This window comes from Bos javanicus, chromosome 11, assembly GCF_032452875.1.
Source record: "Bos javanicus breed banteng chromosome 11, ARS-OSU_banteng_1.0, whole genome shotgun sequence".
NCBI classification, from domain to species: domain Eukaryota; kingdom Metazoa; phylum Chordata; class Mammalia; order Artiodactyla; family Bovidae; genus Bos; species Bos javanicus.
In genome coordinates this window covers 15,924,833-15,951,867 of record NC_083878.1, presented here as the reverse complement: position 1 = coordinate 15,951,867, position 27,035 = coordinate 15,924,833, and the positions used below count along the sequence as shown (strand labels likewise).

The 27,035-nt window shown below is 39.3% G+C and overlaps 1 protein-coding gene across 13 annotated transcripts in view; it reads right to left on the bottom strand.

Annotated features, from left to right (window-relative positions):
• Nucleotides 1-27,035, bottom strand: part of LTBP1 (latent transforming growth factor beta binding protein 1) — a 456,789-nt gene that overhangs the window by 119,562 nt on the left and 310,192 nt on the right. For 8 of the 13 annotated variants that reach the window (XM_061432037.1, XM_061432039.1, XM_061432040.1 and 5 more), the window contains 6 exons: nucleotides 25,720-25,819; nucleotides 24,826-24,924; nucleotides 16,469-16,594; nucleotides 14,678-14,803; nucleotides 14,156-14,278; nucleotides 9,959-10,078 (listed from right to left, as the gene is read on the bottom strand). In XM_061432037.1, coding sequence (XP_061288021.1) covers nucleotides 9,959-10,078; nucleotides 14,156-14,278; nucleotides 14,678-14,803; nucleotides 16,469-16,594; nucleotides 24,826-24,924; nucleotides 25,720-25,819 — 694 coding nt within the window. The remainder of the gene's footprint in view (nucleotides 1-9,958; nucleotides 10,079-14,155; nucleotides 14,279-14,677; nucleotides 14,804-16,468; nucleotides 16,595-24,825; nucleotides 24,925-25,719; nucleotides 25,820-27,035) is intronic. The other 5 variants (XM_061432038.1, XM_061432044.1, XM_061432046.1 and 2 more) reach the window with 1 other exon arrangement.

Genomic DNA, 27,035 nt, shown 5'->3' with positions numbered 1-27,035 from the left:
GAGGAAGATGATTGTATCTATGTTTTCTATATTGGAGCTCAAAACTCATTCTAGCATTACAGTCTAGCATTACAGAAGAGCCATATCACCCAACTTCTTACACAAATACATGATGAGTTCAAAAAGGACACTGTCCATAGAAAACTGGGTTACAAATTCAAAAAACCAATTTACCAATGGGACTTGGGGACATAATCTGGCACTTGCCATTCAATAAATTAATTAAACCTCCCACAGCAAGGAAGTTCCCAGGAGTTATGAATCCACCTCACTATACTATCATCCACTCTGAATTGATCCTTCTTGTCTACAATACCTTCATATGTCTCTCACAAATGCCTGCTGAAAACTAGATATTCCATGAGTACAGGATTTCCTGATCTCCTTTCCTAATAATCCTATTAGAAGAGGCAGTCAGGACAGTCTGGCATAATTTGTGTCCTTAGTGAACCCTGGCTAATTCTTATGATCATCACATCCTTTAAAAAATGTTTCACTTCATCATTGAAATCCTGCAGTCTACAGTTCTTTGTCAAGAGCAACATGAAGTTCAATGGTCATTAGTTCCTGAACTCCACCTTCTTTCTTCTTTGGGAGAAATGAGCACATTAATCTCGCTCTAGCTTCCTGGCAACTTTCCATCCTCCACAGTTTCACAAAGATGATTCCCAGCTGGCCAGCAATCCCACCTGCAAATTCTCTCATTGCCTTGAGAGGTAGTTCATCTGGGTCAGGAAGCTTTTTGAAATCTCCCTTTCTAGTATCCTGGGAACACACCAGTCTGCCTGAAGCCCTTCCCTGGTGGGCGGGACCTGTAAGGTGCTGAGAACATCCAGGGGCCACCTTCCCATGAGTCAGCCCATGGCGGTGCTGCCACCTTTCACTCCACCCATCAGTTCCTTGAGGTTGCTCAGAACTGGGTCCAGGGCAAGAGTTTACCTGCATTGCTTCATTTACTTTCAATGAGTAAAGAAAAGATTTACTTCAAAGATTGACAAGGTGAACCAGTCATTTTTCTGAGACCATTCAGCCTCATTTAATTCCTTAATGACCAAGAGACTTCCATGAGTGAGCACCATTTGATACGGAATGAAGTCTTATTCCATCGCCACAACTACATGAAAATACAGGATTACTCCCAAGGCAAACATTACTTCAATCATCCCTCAGCTATTCTTCACACATCATCTTTATACTAAAGATGATGGGAGAATACATTTGACAGAAAAGCAAGCATGGTAAAAATGAAAGACAGACTCTGGTTAGGCCAGGACAATCACATCCTCCCCTCACTTGCACTTGAGGTATATAGTAAGTCCTTAGGATCTCACCCTCTGTCAGTTCTGACCAAATTTAAAAATGTGCAGTAACAGAGCTGTCAATGAAAATATATTGTCTGTTCCTCAAAGATTCATCACTGCTTTTTGGGAACTGGAAAACCAATGCCAATGGTGTGTGCATGCCAGATGAAAATCAGTCCACTAATCTCAGCAAATCACTGGCTTCCTACCTCAGCTTTACAAAAGATCATTTTGTTTTCTAGCAAAACTCATCTGGGCTACCTTGGACAAGTCTGCCATCTCAGACTCTCGAGCCAAAACCATTGCTGCCTGCAAGGGATGGTTCCAGTTCACATGGATCTTTCCTATGGACTTTAATTTTCCTTACTATCTCAAAATCGTATTGTGCTGTCCTGTGATTTTCCTGGGTGTACATGAGAGGTATATGAGCTACTACATAACACAAAACAATATTAGCTTTGATGCTAAAAGATGAGGGATCATGTCCTAGCTCTGCCATTTATTACCTATGATGGGGAGCTATCCCATTAACCTATTTGAGAATCAATTTCTGTACCACAGGTAACTGTAAACTATTAACATATACAGTTATTACAATATACATAAATTATAATAACATATACAGAAATTATTACAATAACTAGGATTCCCATACAGTCATATTTCCCACCTTCAAAGTAGTTTTGGGGGGTTTCTGTTGAGATATAACTGACATTAAAACAATATGTAAGTTAAGCACCAAGGATATAATGGGCAACATAGAGAAATACAGCCATTATTTCATAAAACCTTTAAATGGAGGATAATCTTTAAAAATACCAAATCATTATGTTGTCATATGAAACTAATATAATACTGTGAATCAACTATGAAGTGAAGTCAAAGTAAAGTGAAAGTCACTCAGTCATGCCCAACTCTTTGGGACCCTATGGACTATAGAGTCTGTGGAATTCTCCAGGCCAGAATACTGAAGTGGGTAGCCTTTCCCTTCTTCCAGGGGATCTCCCCAACCCAGGGATAGAACCCAGATCTCCTGTATTGCAGGCAGATTCGTTACCAGCTGAGCCACAAGGGAAGCAGTGAATCAACCATACTTCAATAAAAGACAATACTGTGCAAGCTTAAGGGATGCTTTGACATCCTATCTCAAAATTATTAACATTTATTGGAGTATTACTAACACTTCTATCATGTCACACAATTATCATTTCTTTCCTGATGAAGACAATTAAGTTCAAGTCTCTTAGCAACTTTGAGATTTCCAATTCAGTACTGTTGATTATAATCACTAAGCTGTGCATTTCATTTCCAGGGCTTACCTACTAGTTGCAAGTCTGTACCCTTTAATAACATCTCCCCAACTCCTCTACCCTCACATCCTTATGACGACCATCCTACCTTGTTATGTTTTGCTTCTTTACAACTTCACAACTTTTCTGGCATCTAACAGATCTTGTAGACAGTGTGTGCTCTGTGGTCAGTCATGTCCCAGCTCTTTGTGACCCTATGGACTGTAGCCTGCTAGGCTCTTCTATCCATGGGATTTTCCAGGCAAGGGGAGTGGGCTGCCATTTCCTTCTCTGGGGATCTTCCTGACCCAGGAATCAAACCCACATCACATGCATTGGCAGGCAGGCTCCTTATCACTGAGCCACTTGGGAAGCCCATATGAAGGCAGATGCTCTACTAAACTATTTATTGACTGATTAGAAGATTCCTTTAGCACTTAATGATTCAAGGATAAGACTGATCCTTGCACATTATCTACAAAAGTGAGCTCAGTTGAGCTCAGTTGCCATCTGATATAAGAACAAATGTAGGACTAAAGTCTTCAATTTCACTTAAGTCTATGAATATTCATATATTCCATAAAGGTTAACAGTGACTCCTAAAATCTGAAAAGAAATCCTAGGGTGAAAAGAATTCCTAGAACAAGGAGCTCTCCATATCTATCCTGCAAGTTTTCTGTACCTGGTTTTAGTTAAGATTGCAGCTAGCCAGTTGTCAAGTGATTTGAATGATATGAAGTTCTTCAAATGCTGAAGATCTACTACATTTACAAAACTCAAATGGGAGTCATAAACTCATCATCAACTTAATTATGGCCAACAAAGAAGGATTGCTTTGATTAAAATCTCAGAAATTTGTGTTCCCGAGTCACACATAGTTTGTCACAAACTCAACACAAAGCAAGGTAATAAACTCAAAAACAGCTAGCTGACATATCTACCAGGTGATAGATATTGTATTTTGTGAAGGTGAGCAAAGAAAATGAAGCCAAAGAAAGATGTTAGTACTGCAGAAGTGGAAACATTTGTTAGGAATGATCAATCTTGCTGCAGAGAAATCTTGTGATTCTCAAGAAGTATATTTCAGCAAAACAAAAATGTTCAGAAGTTGAAAGAAAACTAAGATGAATTAAATGTATAAGAGAAAGCTTCTATGACAGAGAGTTAAAAACTCTGTGAGATGAGCTTAAAGAAAGCCAAAGAAAAGACAATTATCCACAGAACTCTGACATATAATTTACTTTAACAGATATCAGTTATTATTCCATTCCCTCTCTTTCAGGACAATGGAAATAAAACAGAGGTAACAGGATTGGGGAAGAAGAATGATAATGTTTTTGTGTTAGTCGTTCAGTCGTGTCCAGTTCTTTGTGACCCCAGAGTGTAGCCCGCCAGGCTCCTCTGTCCATGGAATTCTCCAGGTGAGAATATAGCTGGAGTGGACAACCATTCCCTTGTCCAAGGGATCTTCCCGACCCAAGGACTGAACCCAGGTCTCCCACAATGCAGGCAGATTCTTTACTATCTGAGGCACCAGGGAAGCCCAATACTACATTTAATTCTGATAATAAACCCTATGAAAAAAGTACTTCGATTTCCATTTTACAGATATTAAAACTAAGCTTCAGAAAGGTCATATAACCCAAATCTGCTCAAATTCAGGGAAATGTGATCGATATATCAGAGTTACTGAATATACCTTTAAACAATTAAATGTTAGAGAAATTTCCTTTGAGAGATGGCTGTAGTCAGGTTTGAATCAGGCCAGTTTAACTTTCCTGAGACAAGCGAAACATGTAAATTGAGGACTTGACACACTGGCTTCTTTCAAGAAAGATTCTGATTGAAAGCAGCCAGAGAGAACTGGCCAGAACTCAAGGTGATGAAATAATTCTAAGAGGTGGAGATCGCATGGGCAATAGCTCCAGGCTGAATGTGAGGTCCAATGAATACAGTGCTCAATGATGAAAGTGGCTCTCAAGAGAGCACCGAAATCCACAACTTGAAAGAAGCAGCTTCATTAACAGAGGAGCCAACAAAGGTTGCCAAGAAAGCACTGAGGGACAGATATAATAAACTATTGAGAATGAAGGATCATGTGCCCTGAACTAAACATAGCAGGTGTGGCCTGGGGGTTCATGCTAGGAAAAAGGATGAACCCTCAGGCAACACTTGCTAACATTTTACCTGTTTCTGCACCAAACTCCTGCTCTAATTCATAAATTAAGGAGCAGCACCAAATAGTAAGATACAGTATACATGGCATGAATACAAAAAGGCCATTAACGGTTTCAGTAAGTTCACCATTTAGTTAGGAGAAAGTGTCACTGGCTTTAAATCTCTGTAGAATAGAAGGGTCAAAATGGTCATTCTTAATTCTTAATGAAACTGTTTAACAGAAAAAAGAGCCAAATGGACATCAAGATCGATGAGTTTTAAATATATATATAAAGCATAATGCCAAAGAAAGTATTACTCTGTACAGCAATGTCTAGGTTTAATTATAATAACTTAAAAATATGCTGAGAGAGGAGAGTGGTAGAAAAAACGGTTACTAAGATCTACAGAACAGCCCTGCAAGGTAGAGACTGTCATCTCTCCAGATGAAAACTAACAAATGCCCTGTGTAGGACTTTTCTCCAAACAATGAGATTTAGGAATGCTTTTTTTAGTCTTTCATGTTCTCATACATTAAAAATTGAAGGAAAAAGTCTCATCAATGTACCCTAAGGTGTCTGTACTAAAAGGATAGAGGGAAGCCTCAAACTAGTCACATTTAACGGTTAGACACAAGAAGAGTTGAACAGCAAGGAACACTTGGTGAATCATTTATCATTTGATGCTTTCCCTGACCTCCATAGAAGCTCTAACACTCTCTAATCCCTTAGGCTGCTTTTTTCCTTAATGGGACTCATCACCCTGACATACCCTATACTCTACTTTTTGCCTTGTGAGCTCTAGAGTCTAAGTGCAATGAAGGGAAGAAATTCATTTTGTCCACTATCAATCCCCAGGGTCTAAAACAAAATACCTGACTCATAGTAGGAATACAGTTTTCAATGATGAAAGTGGCAAAGAGAGAAATAAATATAGGTCAGGTTGTGCTATGGATGAGCTCAACTCAAAGACAAACTTAGGTAGGACTATGCCCTCTGAAAAGTTTAGAGTAGCAGAATTACAAAGATGAGAAATAAAATGAATAAAGCAACAAAGCCAAAAAGATATGATGGGGTATTCATGAGCATTGTCAGAGCGCTGTGGAAAAATCCAATCCATTCATTGGCTCAATCCGAACAGAAAGGTATTCTGCAGTATCTGCTTTCCATCACATTCAACTTTCACACTTGAAAGCTTGACTGCCATAAAATATTAAGATGGAAAAATCCATTTGGGTACAATCTGCAAAAGCTCACAGGAGAAATTTACAAAAACTGCAAGTTCAAAATGAGCAATGGATGGCACTGCAATTACATCACAGACAAGAAGCTTGATCAATAGATGATACAGAACCTAAAACTCTACCCAAAGCAGAAGGGAAAAAGGACATGGCCTATTTGTAATGGGAAATGTGTGACTTTAGTTAGCAATGCAAAACTGCTTGGCCAAGTGGCCAAGTGTGTAACTTGGGGTGAGTAACAGGGTGACCTAATAGCTTTGCTTATGATTCTGCTAATCTGGTTGGCAAAGTGAAATTGCTGCTAAATGAGGTGCTTTGTTTCTGTCACTCAACTGCAGCAGCACAGTCATGATCAGATTGATCGCACGCATCTAGGTGTAAGAACTCATATATTATTATTCCCCAACCTGGATCCACGCAGGATGTTGTGGAGAGCAATCACTTGCCAATTTGGTCAGTCATGTTCCATTAGTAAATTCATGAATCAGGGCTGCGTTTATGCCATGGTCGTGGATTTTAGTTAGTTAAGGTAAAGTTCAGGCTCTACTTTTGGATTATAATATGCATTGGTATGTGAAAATGAGTATAAGAATGGAACTTTGATAGGCAACTGTGAAATTTATGCCAAACGGGAAAATTAAAACCACACGCACTTTCTGACCAGCACTGATTATATAAACAAAAGCTTATCAAATAGGCAACTAATAAACAAACAAAAAAAACTTCTTCCCAAAGATCAACACCTCACAGCTCTACTGATAGAGACCCTTGGGAATGGGCATAAGATTCAAGGCAGAGGGCCTCCTGCACCTGGTTCAGGGGCTCAGCTCATGCTGTCTCGTGAGGAGTTCAAAGTGTTGAAACTACCAGTACTTCTGCCAAATCTACCTATCCCATCTCCTCTAACACACCACATATCTCCTCAGAGATGTATGAATAAAGACCAACATTTTTAATAGGACCAAGAGGGTCTGGCATGGTCTTTCCCCTCATGGTCTTCCCCCTGCAGCAAATCTTCCCTTGTACTCTGTCTTACAACCACACTAGCTCTTCAGCCTCTGGAACATGATCTGCTTCCGCCTTCCATGAGCCCCTTGCACACACCAAATGTCCAAAACGATCTTCCTTCCATCCCCTTCCCCAGACAAAGCCCTGGTTAAACCTCAAGAATTTTCCTTGAGGCAACTCATTCTATCATGTGCTCTTGTAATATCAAAGAACCCTCTTTCCTAACACATGTCTCTTTTGCACAATGAAAGAAACTATAAGCAAGGTGAAAAGACAACCCTCAGAATGGGAGAAAATAATAGCAAATGAAACAACTAACAGAGAATTAGTCTCCAAAACATACAGTCACACAGCTCAATATCAGTAAAACAAACAACCCAGTCAAACAGTGGGCAAAAGACCTAAATGGACATTTCTCTGAAGAAAACATACAGATGGCTAATAAACACATGAAAAGATGCTCAACATCACTCACTATTAGAGAAATGCAAATCAAAACCACAATGAGGTATCATCTCACACCGGTCGGAATGGCCATCATCAGAAAGTCTACAAACAATAAATGCTGGAGAGGGTGTGGAGAAAAGGGAACCCTTTTACACTGTTGGGGATGCAAACTAGTACAGCCACTATGGAGCACAGTGTGGAGACTCCTTGAAAAACTGGAAATACAACTGCCATATGACCCAGCAATCTCACTGCTGGCATACACTCTGAGGAAACCAGAACTGAAAGAGACACATGTATCCCATGTTCATTGCAGCACTATTTACAAAGCTAGGACACGGAAGCAACCTAGATGTCCATCAGCAGATGAAGGGATAAGGAAGTTGTGGTACATACACACAATGGAATATTACTCAGCTATAAAAAGGAATCTTGCCTGGAGAAACCCTATGGAGAGAGGAGCCTGGTGGGCTACAGTCCATGTGGTCACAAAGAGCTGGACACAACTGAATGACCAAGCACACAAAAAGGAATGCATTTGAGTCAGTTCTAATGAGGTGGATGAACCTGGAGCCTATTATACAGAGTAGAATAAGTAAGAAAGAGAAGACAAATACTGTATATTAACTCATATATGTGGAATTTAGAAAGATGGTACTGACAATCCTACATGCAAGGCAGCAAAGGAGACACAAACATAAAGAACAGACTTTTGGACTCAGTGGAAGAAGGAGGGGGTGGAATGATTTGAGAGAATAGCACTGAAACATATACTTTATCATATGTCAAACAGATGACCAGTGCAAGTTCGACGCATGAAGCAGGGCACCCAAAGCTGCTGCTCTGGGACAACATAAAGGGACAGCATGAGGAGGGAGGCAGGAGGGGGATTCAGGATGTGGAGGGGGACACACGTATACCTCTGGCTGATTCATGTTGATGTATGGCAAAAACCATCACAATATTGTAAAGCAATTATCCTCCAGTTAAAACAAATAAATTAAGATAAAAATAATTAAAAACAAACAAAAGAAGAAGGTACTTTGGTTGGTTCCTCAGTGTATCCCAGCACTGAGTACCACTCTGTATGTAAGTAAAGTGAAAGTCACTCAGTCATGTCCAACTCTTTGCAACCCCATGGACTGTAAAGTCAATGGAATTCTCCAGGCCAGAACACTGGAGTGGGTAGCCTTTCCCTTTTCCAGGGAATCTTTTCAACCCAGGGATCGAACCCAGGTCTCCCACACTGAAGGCAGATTCTTTACCAGCTAAGCCACAAGGGAAGCCTAAGATTACTGGAGTGGGTAAACTATCCCTTCTCCAGGGGATCTTCCCGACCCAAGAATCAAACTGGGGTCTCCTGCATTGCAGGCAGATTCTTTACCAACTGAGCTATCAGGGGAAGCCCACCACTCCGTGTATAGACAGTGAATTATACAGTATTTAAGAAGAAAAGAAAGAAGAGAGGAAGGATGGAAAAATTTAACTCACACTGTCAGATTGTGGCATGGAGTGGGAAAGAGTTCAGCTTTTGCGAAAAAGATCACATGGTAAACAGAAACACAAAGGAAAACCATTAGGGGGGAAAGCTGACTCGATCACAGAAAATCAGGAGCAAAGCAGAGTTGTTATCTTCCTCAGTGCCTTGAGGAGGAGGTACTCAGTATTCATTAAATACTTGAGTGAATGAATAATGAACAAATATAAGGGGTTGCTGTTGTTCAGTCACGTCCGACTCTTTACCACCCCATGGACTGCAGCATACCAGGCTCCTCTATCCTCCACCATATCCTGGAGTTCGCTCAGATTCGTGTCATCAAGTCAGTGATGCCAGCCAACCATCTCATCCTCTGTCGTCCCCTTCTCCTCCTGCCTTCAATCCTTCCCAGCATCAGGGTCTTTTCAAATGAGTCAGCTCTTCGTATCAGGTGGCCAAAGTATTGGAGCTTCAGCTTCACCGTCAATTCTTCCAATGAATATTCAGGGTTGATTTCCTTTAGGATGGACTGGTTTGACCTCCTTGCAGTCCAAGGGACTCTCAAGAGTCTTATCCAGTACCACAGTTCAAAAACATCAATAGGCAATCAGTCCAGATTTCTTTTTATATTTGCTGCTTCTGCTGCAAGTTTATGTATATTTCTTGATTCTATAAGTCTGTGGTAGCTCCGTCTCATACCTTCTCTTTTTAAGCATTTTGCTCTCCACCTCTCTCCTCTTTGCGGCACTTATTATCAATATTTTATTTGGTTTTGAGTATTAATCACATCAGGGATAACAATTTGTTTCAATCAGAATTATGTTTCATGTAAAATCTTCATGTCCACTCCATTTCTTATTTTCTTCATGGTTAAAAGTTACTTAGAACTTTTCTCTGAATGACATGAGTTTGTTACATTCCTTTGTTTCTCTCACCTTTTTCCATTTTGAAAGACAGCTCACTTGGCATTATACCACTCTATCAGAAAACCAGCCAGACAGAAGACACACAACTATGATAAGTACCCTCCAGTACTTACCAAGACACTGCCCGTTCCAGCCTCGAAACCCTTCCGTGCAGGGAACACACTGGTAAGATCCGGGAGAATTCACACACTGCTCATCTGGACAAGTACTTGGAGTCAAACATTCATCAACATCTGAAAAAATAAAAAAGCTAGGTCACAGACATTTTATCAGAGCACTACAGCACGAACTGACTTGTGATAAAGGGGAGAACGATTGGTGGGGAAAACAATAACTGGAAAAGTAAAGCCCTAGGTATGCACTTAAACACTCAGTAGAATGCATGGCCAGGTATAACTTGATTGAAATATTTACATATGTTTCAAGGAAGAACTTGGCCCCAATTCTCCAACTGGCAGGCCCAGATCTCTCCACTCTGTGAGTTGGCAGTTCTCTAGGACCACTTTTTGGACATCAACATCTTTTAAGTAATAGTCTGGTTTGCCAGAAAGAAATACAAGAAATGAACACAACAGTGAGGAAGCCATTTATCCACCTGGCTAGAGGTTCTCTCTGCAGACCATGGGGTACTCTAGGGAAACCCTTGCTTTGGCTTCACGGTCCCCAAAACATCCGAGGTTTGAATAATTTAAAACTTTTCCCGTGATAGGAATTGCTTGGAGGTCAAAAAAGAACATTAGGAGAGAATGAACTCATCAAATACTTCCAAGATTTTCCAGAAACTATGGTGAATAATCATAGGGTAAAATATTCTGGTTTAAAATACACCTTGCTTTTCACATTCACAGCTAACTAAGTTATTAATCATTGTTCTTTTCAATGTGAGGAGAAAAAAAAATCACCTTAAATATGGACAGAACTGTGGCAGAGATACAATAGCTTCAGACTTTCTAAAGAATGGTCAAACAATTGGAGATGTGGATACAGAAAAAAGATTTGTAGACACAGTTAGGGAAGGAGAGGATGGGACGAACTGAGAAAGCAGCATTGACATACATACACTAAAATGTGTAAAAGTGGTGGCTAGAAGGAACCTGCCATATAACTCAGGGAGCCCAACCTTGCGTCCTACTGACAACCTAGAGGGTTGGGATGGGGGCAGGAGATGGGAGGGAGGCTCAAGAGGAAGGGGATATATATACATACACACACACACAGTTCTGATCGATTTGAGTTGTACAGCAGAAACCAACTCAACATTACAAAGCAATTAACCTCAAATTAAGAAAAAAAAGAATGGTAAAACAATAAAATGGGGGGAAGGGTGACAGAGGTAACTTTCAACCATTTAATGAAATGAAAAGGTAACTTTTCAACCATTTAAAATGAGTACTAACACCTGCATACCAACCCCAACTGAAACAGGTATTTTCCAAGTGAGTGAATTCAGTGTCTAAGTGTCGTGATATAAGATGTATATAGGACCTCTGCTGCTGCTGCTGCTGCTGCTAAGTCACTTCAGTCATGTCTGACTCTGTGTGACCCCAGAGACTGCAGCCCACCAGGCTTCCCTGTCCCTGGGATTCTCCAGGCAAGAACACTGGAGTGGGTTGCCATTTCCTTCTCCAGTGCATGAAAGTGAAGTCACTCAGTTGTGTCCGACTCCTAGCGACCCCATGGACTGCAGCCTACCAGGCTCCTCCATCCATGGGATTTGCCTCTAATCATACTTAAAATTTAAACAAGATTTTTCAGGAAAAAAAGTGAAAGAAATATATAATGAATACACTGAACATGCACGGGTATTTGATGTCATCATGTTGGCAAATTCTCAAAAATCACCTCCCATTATGTATCATTAGAGATGTATGAAAAGATGCTTAAAGTAAAAGATGTTATTAATAGAATAAGCACCAGGTCAGTGTTGCAATTTTTTTTTCCTATCAGCAAAAAATCCTTGCCAATAGACAATGACACACAGTGGTTTTTTTTTTGTTAGGTCAGATGTTCTGGGACTTCTTGTTCTACAAAAAGATGATGCTTGCCAGTTGAATTTTCCAAACAGCATTACATTCTTCTCTGGATGGGATTTAAAAAAAAAAAAAAAAAATGGAACCACAACTGCTAAGTCAGAGAAGGTCATTGAGATAGGCTGGTCTGATAAATAAGGTACAATGCTGAGCAACATAAGACAGTAACATCCCTGGATTTCCTGCTGCTCTCACCTGTTTGCTTGTTCCCTCATCTATAAATGAGGGACTACCTGCCTGGTAATACCTTCAGAGAATAAAGTAAGGGTGCATGAGATAATGTCTGTAAGCTACAGTAGACTCCTTGGAGACTCGCGCTGTTTGAAAGCAACTTTGTCAGTGACAGCTGAGAAAATCTTCAGTGAGCCAGAAGCCCAGGGACCTTTGGTTCTGGTCCATGGTGAAATTAGGAAACAGCCACGTTATTTGGCTCCTTCATTTCAAGCTTTTTCATGGGGATAGAATTATGTAATTATTAACTCAGGGGATGCTGGTGAGATTTCTGTTAAATAATTTCCATGCACTGAATATTACTGAAGAGTCTCCTTCTTTATATTTACTTACTTATCTTCAACTTTCTTTTCTACTCCTTTCTACTGTGCATCCTTAACCTGTAGTAATTCCTTAAATGTTTTATCTTCCCATCCTGAGTTTGTGTGTAGAACCTGAGGATCTATATTTGATCTTTTGGGGAAGCACAGTTTTGCATATAAGTGCTTGCCATAAAAACCCAAGCCCCATTTTCTTCTAAAAAAAACTCCCACAATTATAGATATTCTGAAAATACCTATGCAAAAACCAAAGGAGTCAGGGAAAGGGGGAGTTCAGGGAAACTAGTGCTTCTTGAGAGCTAACAAGGTGACAGGCACCATATGACATACGGCAACATCCATGTACCTGCACGAGCCGGAACGTTAACTGCATGGTTCCCATTTCACAGATGAAGAACTAAGTTTTGAAGGGCCTACATAACTGGCCCCAAGCTAGACAGTTACTGAGTATGGGGATCATGAGCTGAAAAGCCATCGTCTCCATTCTACCCATCCTCAAGCGGCCTCCAGAGCAGAGGGACAGTCCCCCGTAAAAGAAGAGCGGGGACACTTCACACCTGCACTTTCCCAAGGCCCTCAGCCATCAGGGGAAGAGTTCATATCTCTGTTATGATGGGAGCTGATGCAGTAACATAAAATGCTCCCCACTTCTCTCCAGATAACTCAGGGGCTGAGGCAAGAGGCCAGCAAGAGAGGCAGGTGCAGGCTGCCAAAAAACTGTCTAATGAGCTCTCCCTCCAGGCCTGGTCATTAGAACTGTGAAAAAAAACCCAACATATTGGAGCCAAGAAACAGCAGAGAGCAGCCTTCCCCAACCAGCCTATCCCTCCCGAGCTCTGGAGGCCCAGCCATGTCTGAAAACAGGCTAAATGTCAGGTAGCCAGGCAGCGAACATGTGGAACCAGCACCAACCCCACATCCAGGCTCCTCAGAACATGTCCAAAGGCCCCTGCTCCTTTGTCTTGTTCACGTTTCCATGAAGACTGAAGCAGAGGTTCAGTGCATTTCTTCACAAAAATAATTATTCAAAGTGTACCATGGTGCTTTCAAAAAGAACCCATGTGACTTGGGACACATACACAAACAGAAATATTCAACGGTTAATCATCTTAACTTTGAAATGTTCAAAACTCTTCAAGACATTTTTGCAATGAGAGCAAATCCATTGCTGGGGTCAGCATTAAAGAAATTTTATCTGACACAGCTGGAGTCTGACCTGTAGTTGGTCAGACATTTTTTAGAGATCTGCAAGCAAGTCCCAGAACACAGGCGAAAGTAAGAAGCTGAGACAAACGAATGGACCAAGATGAAAAGGTTGAAAACAAAAAATTCACACAGGTGACACCTGGACTATGTCCCCAGGTGAATGATGCAGACAGACACTGTGATTAAGTCTGGGTTTGTACTAAGATCCTCTGCAGTTCACTGTTACAAAGTGATGTCACTCCACCTACCAGGGAAGGCAGATACTGAAATGAGTAATAGAGAGAAGAAGAAGGCAGGAAAAGACCCAGACAGAGTCACTGAAGGGAGGCAAAGAGGCTCTGATTCTGGGAGGTAGCCAGAGCCTGGGCGAGTTGGTGTCCTGCATGGATTGGCAGTGGAGGAAAACCTGTACCAGGCCAGGTGCCTACAAGCCTCAAGTTCTGGAACTAGCCCTGCATGTCATGGACATGTGTGCTCCACACTGCGAAGGGCTGTGGTCTCCCCATCCTCTCAGCAGACTCACCCTCGCACTGGCCTCCTGGGGTCATGTGGTACCCGCTATCGCAGTATTCACATCGGAAGGCCCCCACGGTATTGACACAGTGCCCTTCCCCACAGACGTCCGGCCTCAGACACTCATCGACATCTAAGCAAAGCAGAAAACATTGTCGAGTGTTATTTCCCAAAACCTAATTTCAAACCTCTCCCATCTTCCAGGTTAGTTAAAATTTAAGAATGAAGCAAGTGATTCCTACTATCTATTATCTCTTTGATTTGTTCCAAAAAATTGAGTGGCTTGGATTTACTCGAATCCAAAAAAAATATTTAACACCACTGGTCTTTGTAGACATTTGATATTCTTCATTCAAAAGTGTTGGGGGAAGATATTTCATTTTTTAATCTTCCAGAATCTAGCAGATTACTGTGCTGTAACGGGTTTAATAATAAATTCTGGGTTGTCTGAATGGGCCCTGGACTGATGGAATTGGGGGAGCTAGAAACCCACATGAGGGAATTTATGCATCAGAAAGAACACTGTCATTACCTATGCAGTTAGTACCCTCCTCACTGGCCATGAATCCTGCTGGGCAAATACACAAGAAACTTCCCTCAGTGTTTTCACAGCGTCCCTGGGAGCAAAGGTGTTGATCCTGAGCGCATTCATCAATATCTGTTAACAAAAAGATATACAAAAGGATTAGCGTAGCATGAAATTCTCAGACTCTCTGTTCATGAAATACTAGCGTTCTGTCTCCTCTGTCTGACCTTATAAGTGAGGAAAACAGTAAAAGGAATACAGCCAGTTTCCCTGAATACCTGAAGGCCTGCTATTGCAAAGAGGGAGTACACGTATGGCATACTGCTTTGAAAGTTCAAGCTACAGCTATGATATTGGTGTTTCAAAAGAAAGATTTCAGGTCAACACAAAAAGACGTGCCTGATAACTGGAGTCATGTAAGTGCTGGAATTCACTGTGCAAATCCCAGGCCAGCTCAGCAGAGGCAGTGAGCAGTGTCATGATAGGCGCTCTCTTTCACAGTGCACACGGGTAAAGCGAGACTGAATCATCTCGACTGACTGCCCTTTTCAACTTTATGCTTGTGATTCTAAATATAGTAAATCTCATGTATGCAAATTCACGAGAAACAGTCATACTATAGAGCAAGTGGATGTCCCCCTCACACCTTACTCCACATATATATGCAAAACCAAACAGCAAAAGTCATATTTGCATAAGGGAACTCAGCATAAAGTGGGTTTAATTAGGTATATCCCTTTGCGGCTCCATATTTGCCTTGTAACTCTTACTGAACTTCCTTTTTCTAAAAAAGATATTAAACTTAGTGTTAACACATTAAAATGACTTAACACATTTACACCCCTTTGTGAGATACATTTTTCCCCAAAGAAGCATATATGAGCTCCCTACATTATAAATCCATTAACAGTCTCTTGTCAGCATATACTGATTTTCAATATAGAAATTTCAACAAAGGTAGCTAGAGTCAAAGCTATGGTTTTTCCAGTAGTCATGTATCGATGAGAGAGTTGGACCATAAAGAAAACTGAGCACTGAAGAACTGATGCTTTTGATCTGTAGTGTTGAAAAAGACTCTTGAGAGTTCCTTTAACTGCAAGGAGATCCAACCAGTCCATCCTAAAGGAAATCAGCCCTGAATATCATTGGAAGGACTGATGCTGAGGCTGAAGCTCCAATTCTTCGGCCACCTGATGCGAAGAACTGACCCATTAGAAAAGACCCTGATGCTGGGAAAGATTGAAGGCAGGAAGAAAAGGGGACGACAGAGGATGAGACGGTTGCATGGTATCACCAATTCAACTGACATGAGTTTGAGCAAGCTCCAGGAGCTGGTAATGGACAGGGAAACCTGGCATGCTGCAATCCATGGGGTCACAAAGAATCAGACATGAATGAGTGACTGAACTTAACTGAATAGAAATTCCTTTTAAAAATCAAATTTTATAAACTTATATAAACATATTTTTATTGCAGGATATATTAATATTAATTTTTGCCAAACATGTTTATAGATAGCTATTTCTAGAGCTCTTAATTATTGTCTATATTCTTTACCTGAAAAACTTTGGGAGATTATCCCACCTTGATGTAACTGTATTACTCTTGGCAAAGCAGGCAGCATTGAACCAAGAGGTAAGAGCCTTCTAAGAGTTAAGCAAGCCTCTTTTTTGAGTACCTTTAGCTCAGGGAGAAAATTTTTTTTTAATTAAACAGTATTTTCCCCATGATTAAAATGTTCTTAATGTGCAAACATTTGATATTTAATAATCTCATCAACCAAAAGTATCTTCTTACCAACACATTTCCTCTGTTGCTCATTGAACTTGTAGCCATCGTAGCATATACAGGTATACCTCACTGGCAGGTTAATGCAGTGTCCTGCTCCACAGATGTCAGGGTTCACAGTACATTCATTGATTTCTTTAAAAATAAGAAAATGTGGGACAAAACAGATATAAACAAAGATTTCATTGCACCTTGCAAACGATTACTTTGTTTTTCCTGAATACCTTATTGCCAGTTATGCATTCAGAAAACAAAATTTTACACTCTAAAATCAAGTGTAAACTCATCTGATTACATTATAATTGATCAGTTAGTCACAGCCAAAGCCATCAAAAATTCTTAAAGAGACAACTTCTAAGATGAACTTGAGTAGGTGGAAATTTAGAAAGAGGCCATCCTGGACCTTATCATCAATTCTGAACTTTCAAGATAGCCCATCAATGAGTTTCTACAGTCTCCAGTTCATTTTGGATGATGGACTGAATCACATGATTCCTTCTGATAAGAAATAGATGGCAACTGTCTACTATTTGTTAGCAGGCCAAATTCAAGTTCCAAAAAACATACTCAACCTCCTCCCAAATTTCTCATTAATTCTCCAGAAAGATTTACCACTTCTAATCAAAGCAGAACTTCTGGATGCAACTTATTCTTAATTTGCCAATTTCAACAGGAGCATATTTTATTTATACTAGTAGAATATAGAATCTTATTCCAAATCTTTTCTGCTCAGTTCCTCCCTTCCTTTCCTCCTGATTCCTGCATGAGACTGGCTTCTTCTATGAAGTCCTTGCTCCACTCACAGACACAGGCCGTGTCAAGGCAAGGGGAGGGGAGCTGCCAACGGGTAAAGGCCATCACAACATGCTTTATTACCAAAATGACCTGAAAACTCAAAGGCGACTTTCTGAGATGAATTACTCCAAGATAGTCTGTTGATTTCAATGATCTTTGTAAGGATGTATAACAGTATAGTAGGGAGTGGGCAGTACAGCTGGTGGTCAGAGCTCAGGCTTGAGACGAGAGTACAGATACCAACCTTGCTGCCCCTTCTTTGCTCTGTAACAGAGCAAAAATTACTTAAACAATCCAAGCCTCACTTTTCTCTATGTATAAATGAGAATGACCAGAGCACCAGCTTCAGAGTGTGAGGTTCAAAAGAGATGACCTAAATAATGCATGTAGCTCAATGCCTGGCACAGTATATGTGCTCAGTAAAAATTAGCCATTATTACTGATTACTGTGGTTGCTCCTACTGAAGTTATTTAAGAATACATAACAGGGTCTTTCCTAGTGGCCCAGTAGTTAAGAATCCACGCTGCAATGCAGGGGACATGAGTTCATTCCCTGGTCCAGGAAGACTCCATTCACCACAGGGCAACTAAGCCCACACACCACCACTACTGAGCCTTAGATCTAGAGCCCATGAGCTGCACCTACTGAAGCACATGTTCCCTAAGACCTGAGCTCTGCAACGAGGGAAGCCACTGCCATGAGAAGCCTGAACAGCACAACTAGAGAATAGCCCCTGCGTGATGTAACTAGAGAAAGCCCATGCACAGCAATAAAGATCTAGCATGGTAATAAATAAATAATTTGGGAAAAAATATATAACACAGAAATAGCACATAAATAATACTACTATTATCTCACTGTCATCAGGCAATAAACAACACTTAAAACAGATGACATCATGGATAAGCCCAAATGGCCCAGTGGAGGAAGACCAGGGCTCAAGTGTGACAAGCTAAAACACACCTTTGTTAATGGGGTCTATGGTTTGAATGAAAAGAAAAACAGGCATGCTACTGTCATCAATAACCCACTGTGAATTCTGAAGAAAAATGTGGAAAACAGTGCTTTAACAAAACTTCACTATGGAAATGACCTAAATTGGGTTGAGGTTACTCTCCAAAACCCAAACCACATTCATTTTTCATCAAGTGTTATTCACTGTGCTGTGATTTTAAGACAACTGATGCAAGTTATTTGAAAAGTTGTTAGGCTTTAAAAGGAAGCATATGACTACAGAGCTGCAGTATTTTGCATAAAATCACTTGGATTATGATAAAGGCACACATTTAAAATTATTTATATCTTTAGTGAACCTATTTATGCTAATTCACTATCAGAAAAATAGTTTATAGTCAGTATAATGTCAAGATACAGGGAAAAAAAAATCCAAAAGACTAAAGTCATAGGTAATTAACATGACTGCTTAAACTTAAATGACTGATAATAACCATACAAAATAATGAATTATGAGACATACACAGTATAGATTATATAATAATCTTCAGCAGGATAGGAAAATGCTTATTTTTTAAGAAAATATAGTCAGGTACATATTATAATATAGGATATGATCTAAATTATTTTATACACAGAGCAGCAGATTGGAAGAAAATAAATCTAAGTGTTACAATTATGGGGATTGGTACTGTCTATATTTTTCTGTATCTTCCAAAATTTCTACAATGAACAAGTGTTATTACTTCTATAATCAGAAAAGTCTTTCTTAAAAAATTATCATTTCTATGTGCTGCAAAAATCTGAAGGTAAAAAATGTAATCTTCTCCAGGTTCTACTTCTAGACTCTCAGGTAAGAATTCTCTTCTCTGTTTATAAGAATTCTTTAGTAGAATAGTGTGAGAAGCAGTTCTTTAACCATTTATTCTTAATGTAAGCCAGATGGCTCCTTTTAAAATTAATGGTATTTAGATTTCTTGATTTCCTTTGAAATTATTTTATGTTCTTCTCTGCCATTTGCTTAAATCAGAGAAGACATATTGATCAAATTTGCAAAATTTGACAATAGAAGATGACAATATACTAGGAAGAAGTAGTCAGAATTAATTAAAAGATTGTACATCTGGGGTTTTCAGGAAATGCCTGATGGGTACTCATTGCCCCCACTCCCACACATACCAAATATTTATCTGTTCTTTTTCAGGCACAGCTTTAGAATGGAATGTTTACACGTGTAAATAAAGTCTTCAAAAATATGTGATGCTTAATTCAGATGGGATATTTTCCTATGCCAATGTGCCAATATTTAGATAATTTCTTCTTAAGTCAACTTTAAGATAGAAGAAATGATTAAGAATTTTAACTCTTTTGTCCTAAGAAATGAACAATAACGGCCTTTCCTTCCAATTTAGTATCTTAAATAGAAGCTATGAGGTTGAAATATTTATGAGGAAAGCTTGAGAATTCTTAGCTGATTACCTCATAGATTATGTATATAAAACTGCAGTTTGAAAATGTTGATCACAAATGGCACTAATGTATGTAAGAAAATGCTACTCCGACACCACTAGAGGGTACTAAGAGATACATCAGTGTGAGGGGATATTTACTAACATATTCTAGATTTCTATAGTTTGTCCCATTTTTTATACACATGATAAATTGTATCAGTTTATCCTCAGAGATCCCGTTTATCTATTTGCTATCCTACCCTTCTAGGTTCAAAAAGAAAAATTAATAACTTCAAAATACTTCCTCTTCCTCTTTACCATTCATCAAAAAATTTACCAGATTATAGTCAACAATACTAAATCTTAACTTTTCTTAACACACAAGAAAGCATGGGACTTGATAGAGGTGTTAGCAAATTCTTTTGTAGTAATCATAGTGCAGTACACGAATGTATCAAACCAGCACTGTATACCTTAAACTTATACAATGTTATATGTCAACCACATCTCAAAAAACAACAAAAAAAAAACAACAAAATTGATCAACACCATTTTTAAAGTTAAAAAAAATTATTGATACTCCTATAAGTTTCACACCGTCTCTTCCTACACTTCCCTTCTTTGCCTGTTACACTTTCATTCTTGATTATAAGTTACACAGAAAGGCAGTCCTGATGGTATTGTCTTAAAACTGAAAAAATTAAATTTCAGGCTTAGAAAAAAAAGCTTCTGGATTTCTCTGCATTTTAGGGGGGCAAAGACCTTATTGCTTTACATTTTTCTAAGAGGTCACTCACACAGAGCCATGCTAGCCTGTTCCCACAGAAAGATAAGTTCAGGTCAAAATATACATTTCTCCATATGTGCTGATGGCACAGACACAGGCTCTGGGAATATGGTAAAGCCTTGCACAGAAAGCAGTAATGATTGGTATCTGGGGCACTCAGGTTAATGATCATGTCTTCTCTTCTGAAGCATATTTGGCTTCCCAGAAACAAGAGACTGTTCCCACTGGACTCTTGGAAGCGTCCCCCTTCATAATGCCCATCATATTTCCCTTAGGGTGCAGGACTGCCCTTACACACGCGGCCCCTGAAACAGCTTCACCTACATCAGGCCAAGGACTTCATTGTATCTTTCCCGGGAGTCCATTTAGAATTTGGAAAAAAGAGTCATGACCAAAAGCCAATGGAAAACCAAATGGTCTATTTGTCCCAGAAAGACGGCCAGAGATAGATTTAAGAGTCTGGTGTCTTTTAGAATTAAATGAAAAAGAAAGCTTTTGGCAAGATATGAAAATGAATATGCTGACCTTTTGCTTTTTTCCTGCTCATGTGATTACTCAAAATAAATAAATAAACAGAGCTGGAAATATTAAAGCATGATGATTTTACATGCAACAAAGTTCATCTTCCATGAGCCTACATAGTTTATTGAGGCTGTCATGACGCTGGTAATATGCTTCAGGGACAAAGGTTTTTATAAAGGGGTCACTGATGAGTTCTGGAAAAGATCTGATGAGCAAAATAGTTTTTACAACGTTTGGGCCATGATGATTACAAAGGTTTACACAAAGCAGTCATGAAAGTCAGAATAATTTCTGGCTGGTCTGCAAGGGCCACGGAGAAAGTTTAGGAAGAGCTGGCAGAGGAAGGTATCAAATGTCAACTCATGGAAAGGTTTACAAAAATGCCCTGGCTTCCTAACTGCCCCACAAAGAGCATAAATTGTCCCACAACAATTGAAGCAGATGTTTCCACTTTGTAAATACTTGCCAGAGAAATAAAGGTTTGATTTTCCAACCTATCCTTGAGCTACTAAGACACTATGCTAAATCAAGAATTTATATGCTGAAATGTATCATTTCTTTGGAAACAGTGTGCCAATAATATTGCAAGCCACCAACTCAGCTGCTCAGAGTGGAAAATATCACCCTTATTCCCTCCAAATATGTGGCTCCCTTTATAATTATTGCAAGTCAAAGTGAGTCTGACGAAATCTACAAAGGCTACTTCCAATTTCGCCATCATAAAGATATCATTGCTGAGCAATGTGAGGCTGATTTTGGTTATTTTAGACGCCTACATATTATTCTATTCCTTTCTTCAATTCATGGAAGAAACTAAGTGACAAACATCTACCTCCTTTCGTGTTCCAAGAAAAAAAAAAACAACTCTGCCTAAGGTTCCAGAGAGACTTGATCAGATTGCTCCTTCAATCTACATACCTGGCTCTCTTATCAAAATCAATGGGAACATCTATATTTTGACTTCAATTAAATTTGATACAAAACATTCTTTTTGTTCTAGGGTAGATTACAGATCGTAGTATAGCTCCAAAACTGCAAATTATTTAAATTCAAAAACTATTTAAAATGTTCTCCCCATGCATTGGTTCAGAAAGATTCTTTTACTATAGGAAGTCAGAGCACCTATAAATGCTGAGTGAAAATAAAATTTCAATGTCACTTGTTTCCTGGAAGGAAATATTTGTGCTTCAAACATGTGATAGCAGATGTTAGCCCTGTATCTCTGCCAAACTCAAATTAAGCTGTCTTCTAACAACTTCATATAGCACAACTACCTTCATTTTTTCAATCAGTTCCACAGTTCCACACTTCACTTACTGAAGCTGAGTAACTGCAGTTTGTTATTCCTCACAGGGCTGCATTTAAATGATCAAACTGCGTGTATCTAGCCAAACCTCTACAAAGCTAAACTGCAAGAAGTCTGTTTGTTAAGTCAGCCGTCGTTAAAAAGGCACAAAACGACAGTGTCTTCACAGTGGAAAATAGAAATAGAGTACTTGAAAGAACTAGCACATCGACAGACTGCAATTTTCTTTTTTAACGCAAATATAAACAATGAGAAGACTTGCTGACCAAACGGTACATTATATGTTTGTATGCCTTGCATAGCAGCCATTGATGTGCTGTGCTTTGTCGCTCAGCCATGTCTGACTCTTTGCGACCCCGTGGACTGCAGTCCGCCAGGCTCCTCTGTCCATGGGCTTTCTCCAGGCAAGAATACTGGAGTGGGTTGCCATGCCCTCCTCCAGGGAATCTTCCCCAACCCAGGGATCAAACCCAGCTCTCTCTCATTGCAGGTGGATTTTTTTACCATCTGAGCCATCAGAGAAGCCCAGTCTTTCATAAATGGGTTTAATGAAATAAGTAGATACAGCTGTAACTTCAGAACAGAGAAAAACAATTTTAGCTACAGCCATTAAAAACAAACAAAAATCACTAGCATTTCACTCTATCACTAGAAACACAGGGTTTGGCCAGAAAATTCATTTGAGTCAACCCACTACTTAGAATAGTTAACATTTCTGTATCACTCTGCTCACTATTTACAGTAAAACCAAAGAGCAGCTGCTTTGCACTCACATGGGAAGGCCATGACTCTGGGTGCAGCTGTGCCTTGAGGGTATAGCTGAAGCAGGTGAGAACACACTGCTGGGTCCATGACGTGACTCTGCACTACTTATCTGCACTTCACCTCAGGACAGGGCAGTGGTTTAAAACCACTTTTCTGTCTGCTGTATCAATTCAAGTGTCTAAGAGAAAGTGCATCCACAGTTTTGAGAAAATAGGTCAAAGCTTTGGTTTTAAAACATATAAAAACTGTTATGTACTTAACGGCGTACAACTTGACGTTTTAATATCTATACATTGTGAAATGATCACCACGATCCAACTAATTAATACATCTAACCAAGCATGTTTCTGTTTGAAATGACGCAATGTTATGTTTCTTAAGAGGCAAAACTCTGAGAGAGGCTGCACATTCCTCTATTAGCTTCTCCTGTATACACTGCCAACCGCATCCTGCAATGGTATCATGAACTTATGCTATTATGATGCACCTTAGTGATACTTTGTCTGACTACAAAAATATTTTTCCACATCAGAATATGTGGAATACACAAAAAAATCCAGTGAAACAACATCCAAACCCCTCAGACCCCACTCCCAAAATAACCACTGCTGATCTGGTGTATTTTCTTCTAGCATTTTCTCAATGTATGTCTTTTTTTTTATATAATTGGTTTAATACTTTTTATCCTTCATCTTTACATACTTCGTCTTGTATTTAGCAATATCTTGTGACCATTTTTCTGGTATATTTTTAAAAATTCTTCAAAAATACTGTAGTAATTGGTGGTAGCATAATGTTTCAATGTAGATATAATTATCTATTTCCCTGTAGTTAAATATTTAGGTTTTTCTATTTTTTCTCTATTATACACAGTGCTGTGGTAAGTGCCCATTTATACAAACCATTACATTATTTGTAATGGGGGGACATTATTTCCTTATACTAGTTATCTTAAAGTGGGATTACTGAGTTAAAAGTCTTGAACATTTTTAAAGTTCTTGATACATATTGCCAGTTTGTGCTTTCCAGGAAAGTTGAACTACTTTATATTCCTTTCTGTAATTGTGTGAGAGCCTTGACTTCACTCTAGTAAAAATGAAATATTACATTGATAAGAATAAAGAATTCTCACTTTAATTTGCATTTCTTTGACTACTAGTAAAGTTGAAATTTCCTATTACATACCTGTTTCTTGATATGTTACCTATGAATTATCTGATGATATTAATTTCATTTTTCTATTAGTATTTTTATTGCTGACTTATAAGACCTCACTATACATTAAGGATATTAACTTTTAAGCTGTTGGTTATAAATTATAATAAATCTTTATAATTTCTCACTAATGGCTGAAATAACATGTTTATTAACCAGAATTTTGAAAATATATAAAAAATATATTGAAGAGCAGAAAGCTTATCCATGATCCTATTAACTGAGGATGGTTAAATACTTCAATGAACTTTTTTTTTCTGTGTTTATAAACATTTAAAAGATAAAATTGGAATCACTGTGTTCTGTATTTCTTAATACCATCCTATAAGCATCTCCTGTGACATTACTTTTAAAACATTAACAGCTGTGTGATATTCTACTGCATATGTGCCATAACTTATTTAAACATATTCCTACTTCAAAAATATTTAGATTATTTCCAAATATTTGCTCTTATGACTAACTCTGCCATGAGCGATCTTATATATGTGATACAATTTTGACTTTACATTTAAAATGTTCACATCCCTGCCTCCTCCACAGACTCTGCAATATCAATACTGTGCCTACCTGTTACTTGAGTAGGTGCAATGACTTGGCTGGCGCTTGATGTTGAAGCTTCAGGAGCTACTTCCACAGGCATAGGAGGTGATGTTTTTTCAATCACTACTATATGAGGAGGGAGAGAATAAAATGAAAATTAAAGCCTGTTATATGCATTGAGATCCCATTTCAAAATGTAAGCAAAATTTAGTCTAACAACATACCACGGTTAATTCTTGGATATTAAGAGCAGCTATAGGTCCCTAAAGGTCATGATATTAACCTATAGCCCTGCTTTCCACATTTAGTGACAATATCTGAGAGCAATTCGGAAGTCAAATGATGAACCCTCAATGATGTTCTAATAATATATACTACTTCTGACCACAGAAAATAGTGAAAAAATTTTATCATTATAACACTTATAATACAGTAGTCTCCCTTTATCCATGGAGCATATGTTCTAAGACCCTCAGTGGATGTCTGAAACTGCAGATAGTATCAAATCCCATATATACTGTGCTTTTCCTATACTAGTGGGCAGGAAGCATATAGAACATGGATACTGGACAAAAGGATGATTCACGTCCTGGGCAGGATGGCGCTAGATTTCATCATGCTACTCAGAACAATGCACAATTTAAAACGTATGAATTGTTTACTTCTGGAATTTTCCATTTAATATTTTTGGGCTGTAGCTGACCGCAGAAAGTAAAACCATGGATAAAGAAGGATCGACTGTACCATACTTACACTAACATTATATGAGGTTATTAATATACATAAGTGTATTTCACATTTCACTTCACTTAGGAATTCTCATGACTAAAACTTTAAAACCAGAGACACTCAACAATCTTCATCTTACTCTCTTATTCTGGGTACTCTTACAAACAAACTCCACAAATCAACACAGGCTACCTGGAAACTGTGGATGCAGATGAATGGTTGAAATGCCTGGAGAGAGCTGGGGTTGACCAGGCTCAAGTCTGGTTTTCTCTTGATCCAATGAAGGTATTTCCTGGATGGTTGTATTAAAAGGGGGAGAAAAAAAAAGAGAACTGAGAGTAGGAATTTTTAGTTTCTACATATTACTATTTTTATTTCATTAATTCTACTCTTAGGCAACAAATATCATAGGATATTACACAACTTGTGCAACTGTGTAAAAAAAATTTTTTAAACGTACTATTGATGTGCTACTATACCAAGCCCTTAAGTTTTCCTAGCAGTGCTGATCCGTGCTCACACCCTCACCCATTTCCCAGAGGCCCAAAGCAAAAGGTCTCTTAGACATTTTAAACAAATGCCTTGGCTCAGAGGCCCATGTTTGGTCTGGAACAAGGCAAAACTAATCCCAGAGAAGAACTAAAATAAGCCGTCACCTCATTCACATGTGGCTTCTGCCCAAATAAAATGACCAGCCATATCCTGCAGATTAAAAATGGATACAGGTGTGTCATAAGAAAGAACACACGAGACACTAAAGTATGGTAAGTCTGCCAATTACTTTCCATCTCCACCTCTCAGAATGCTGGTAGTTGAACAGCAACAGAAAATTAGGGACTTGGAGGAGACCAGGGATTTCCCCACACATCCTTTTGCCCACTCTTATCTCCTGAACCACAGACTCATACCCAGGACTCAGTTTCCAGTTACAGCTCCTGTCAGGACTCCTGTAGACTGAACCATCAGGCTAGGTAAAGGTCTGTGACCTTGCCCACATCCGTGTGGGGCCAGGGCACTCATGTCACCACTCCTGTAAAAGTATTCATCAGGTTATCCTACACACTCCTTCCCTCACTTTAATCACCATCATCTTCCAGAAAACTCACTCCCCTGGCCTCTCCCTTTTATTCAGTTCAGTTCCAGTCCGACATGTCAGTCACGTCTGACTCTTTGTGACCCCATGAACTGCAGCATGCCAGGCCTCCCTGTCTATCACCAAATTCCAGAGTCTACACAAACTCTTGTCCATTGAGTCGGTGATTCCATCTAACCATCTCATCCTCTGTCATCCCCTTCTCCTCCCGCCTTCAATCTTTCCCAGCATCAAGGTCTTTTCCAATGAGTCAGCTCTTCGCATCAGGTGGCCAAAGTATTGGAGTTGCAGCTTCAACATCAGTCCTTCCAATGAACACTCAGGACAGATCTCCTTTAGGATAGGATCTCCTTGCAGTCCAAGGGACTCTCAAGAGTCTTCTCCAACACTACAGTTCAAAAGCATCAATTCTTCA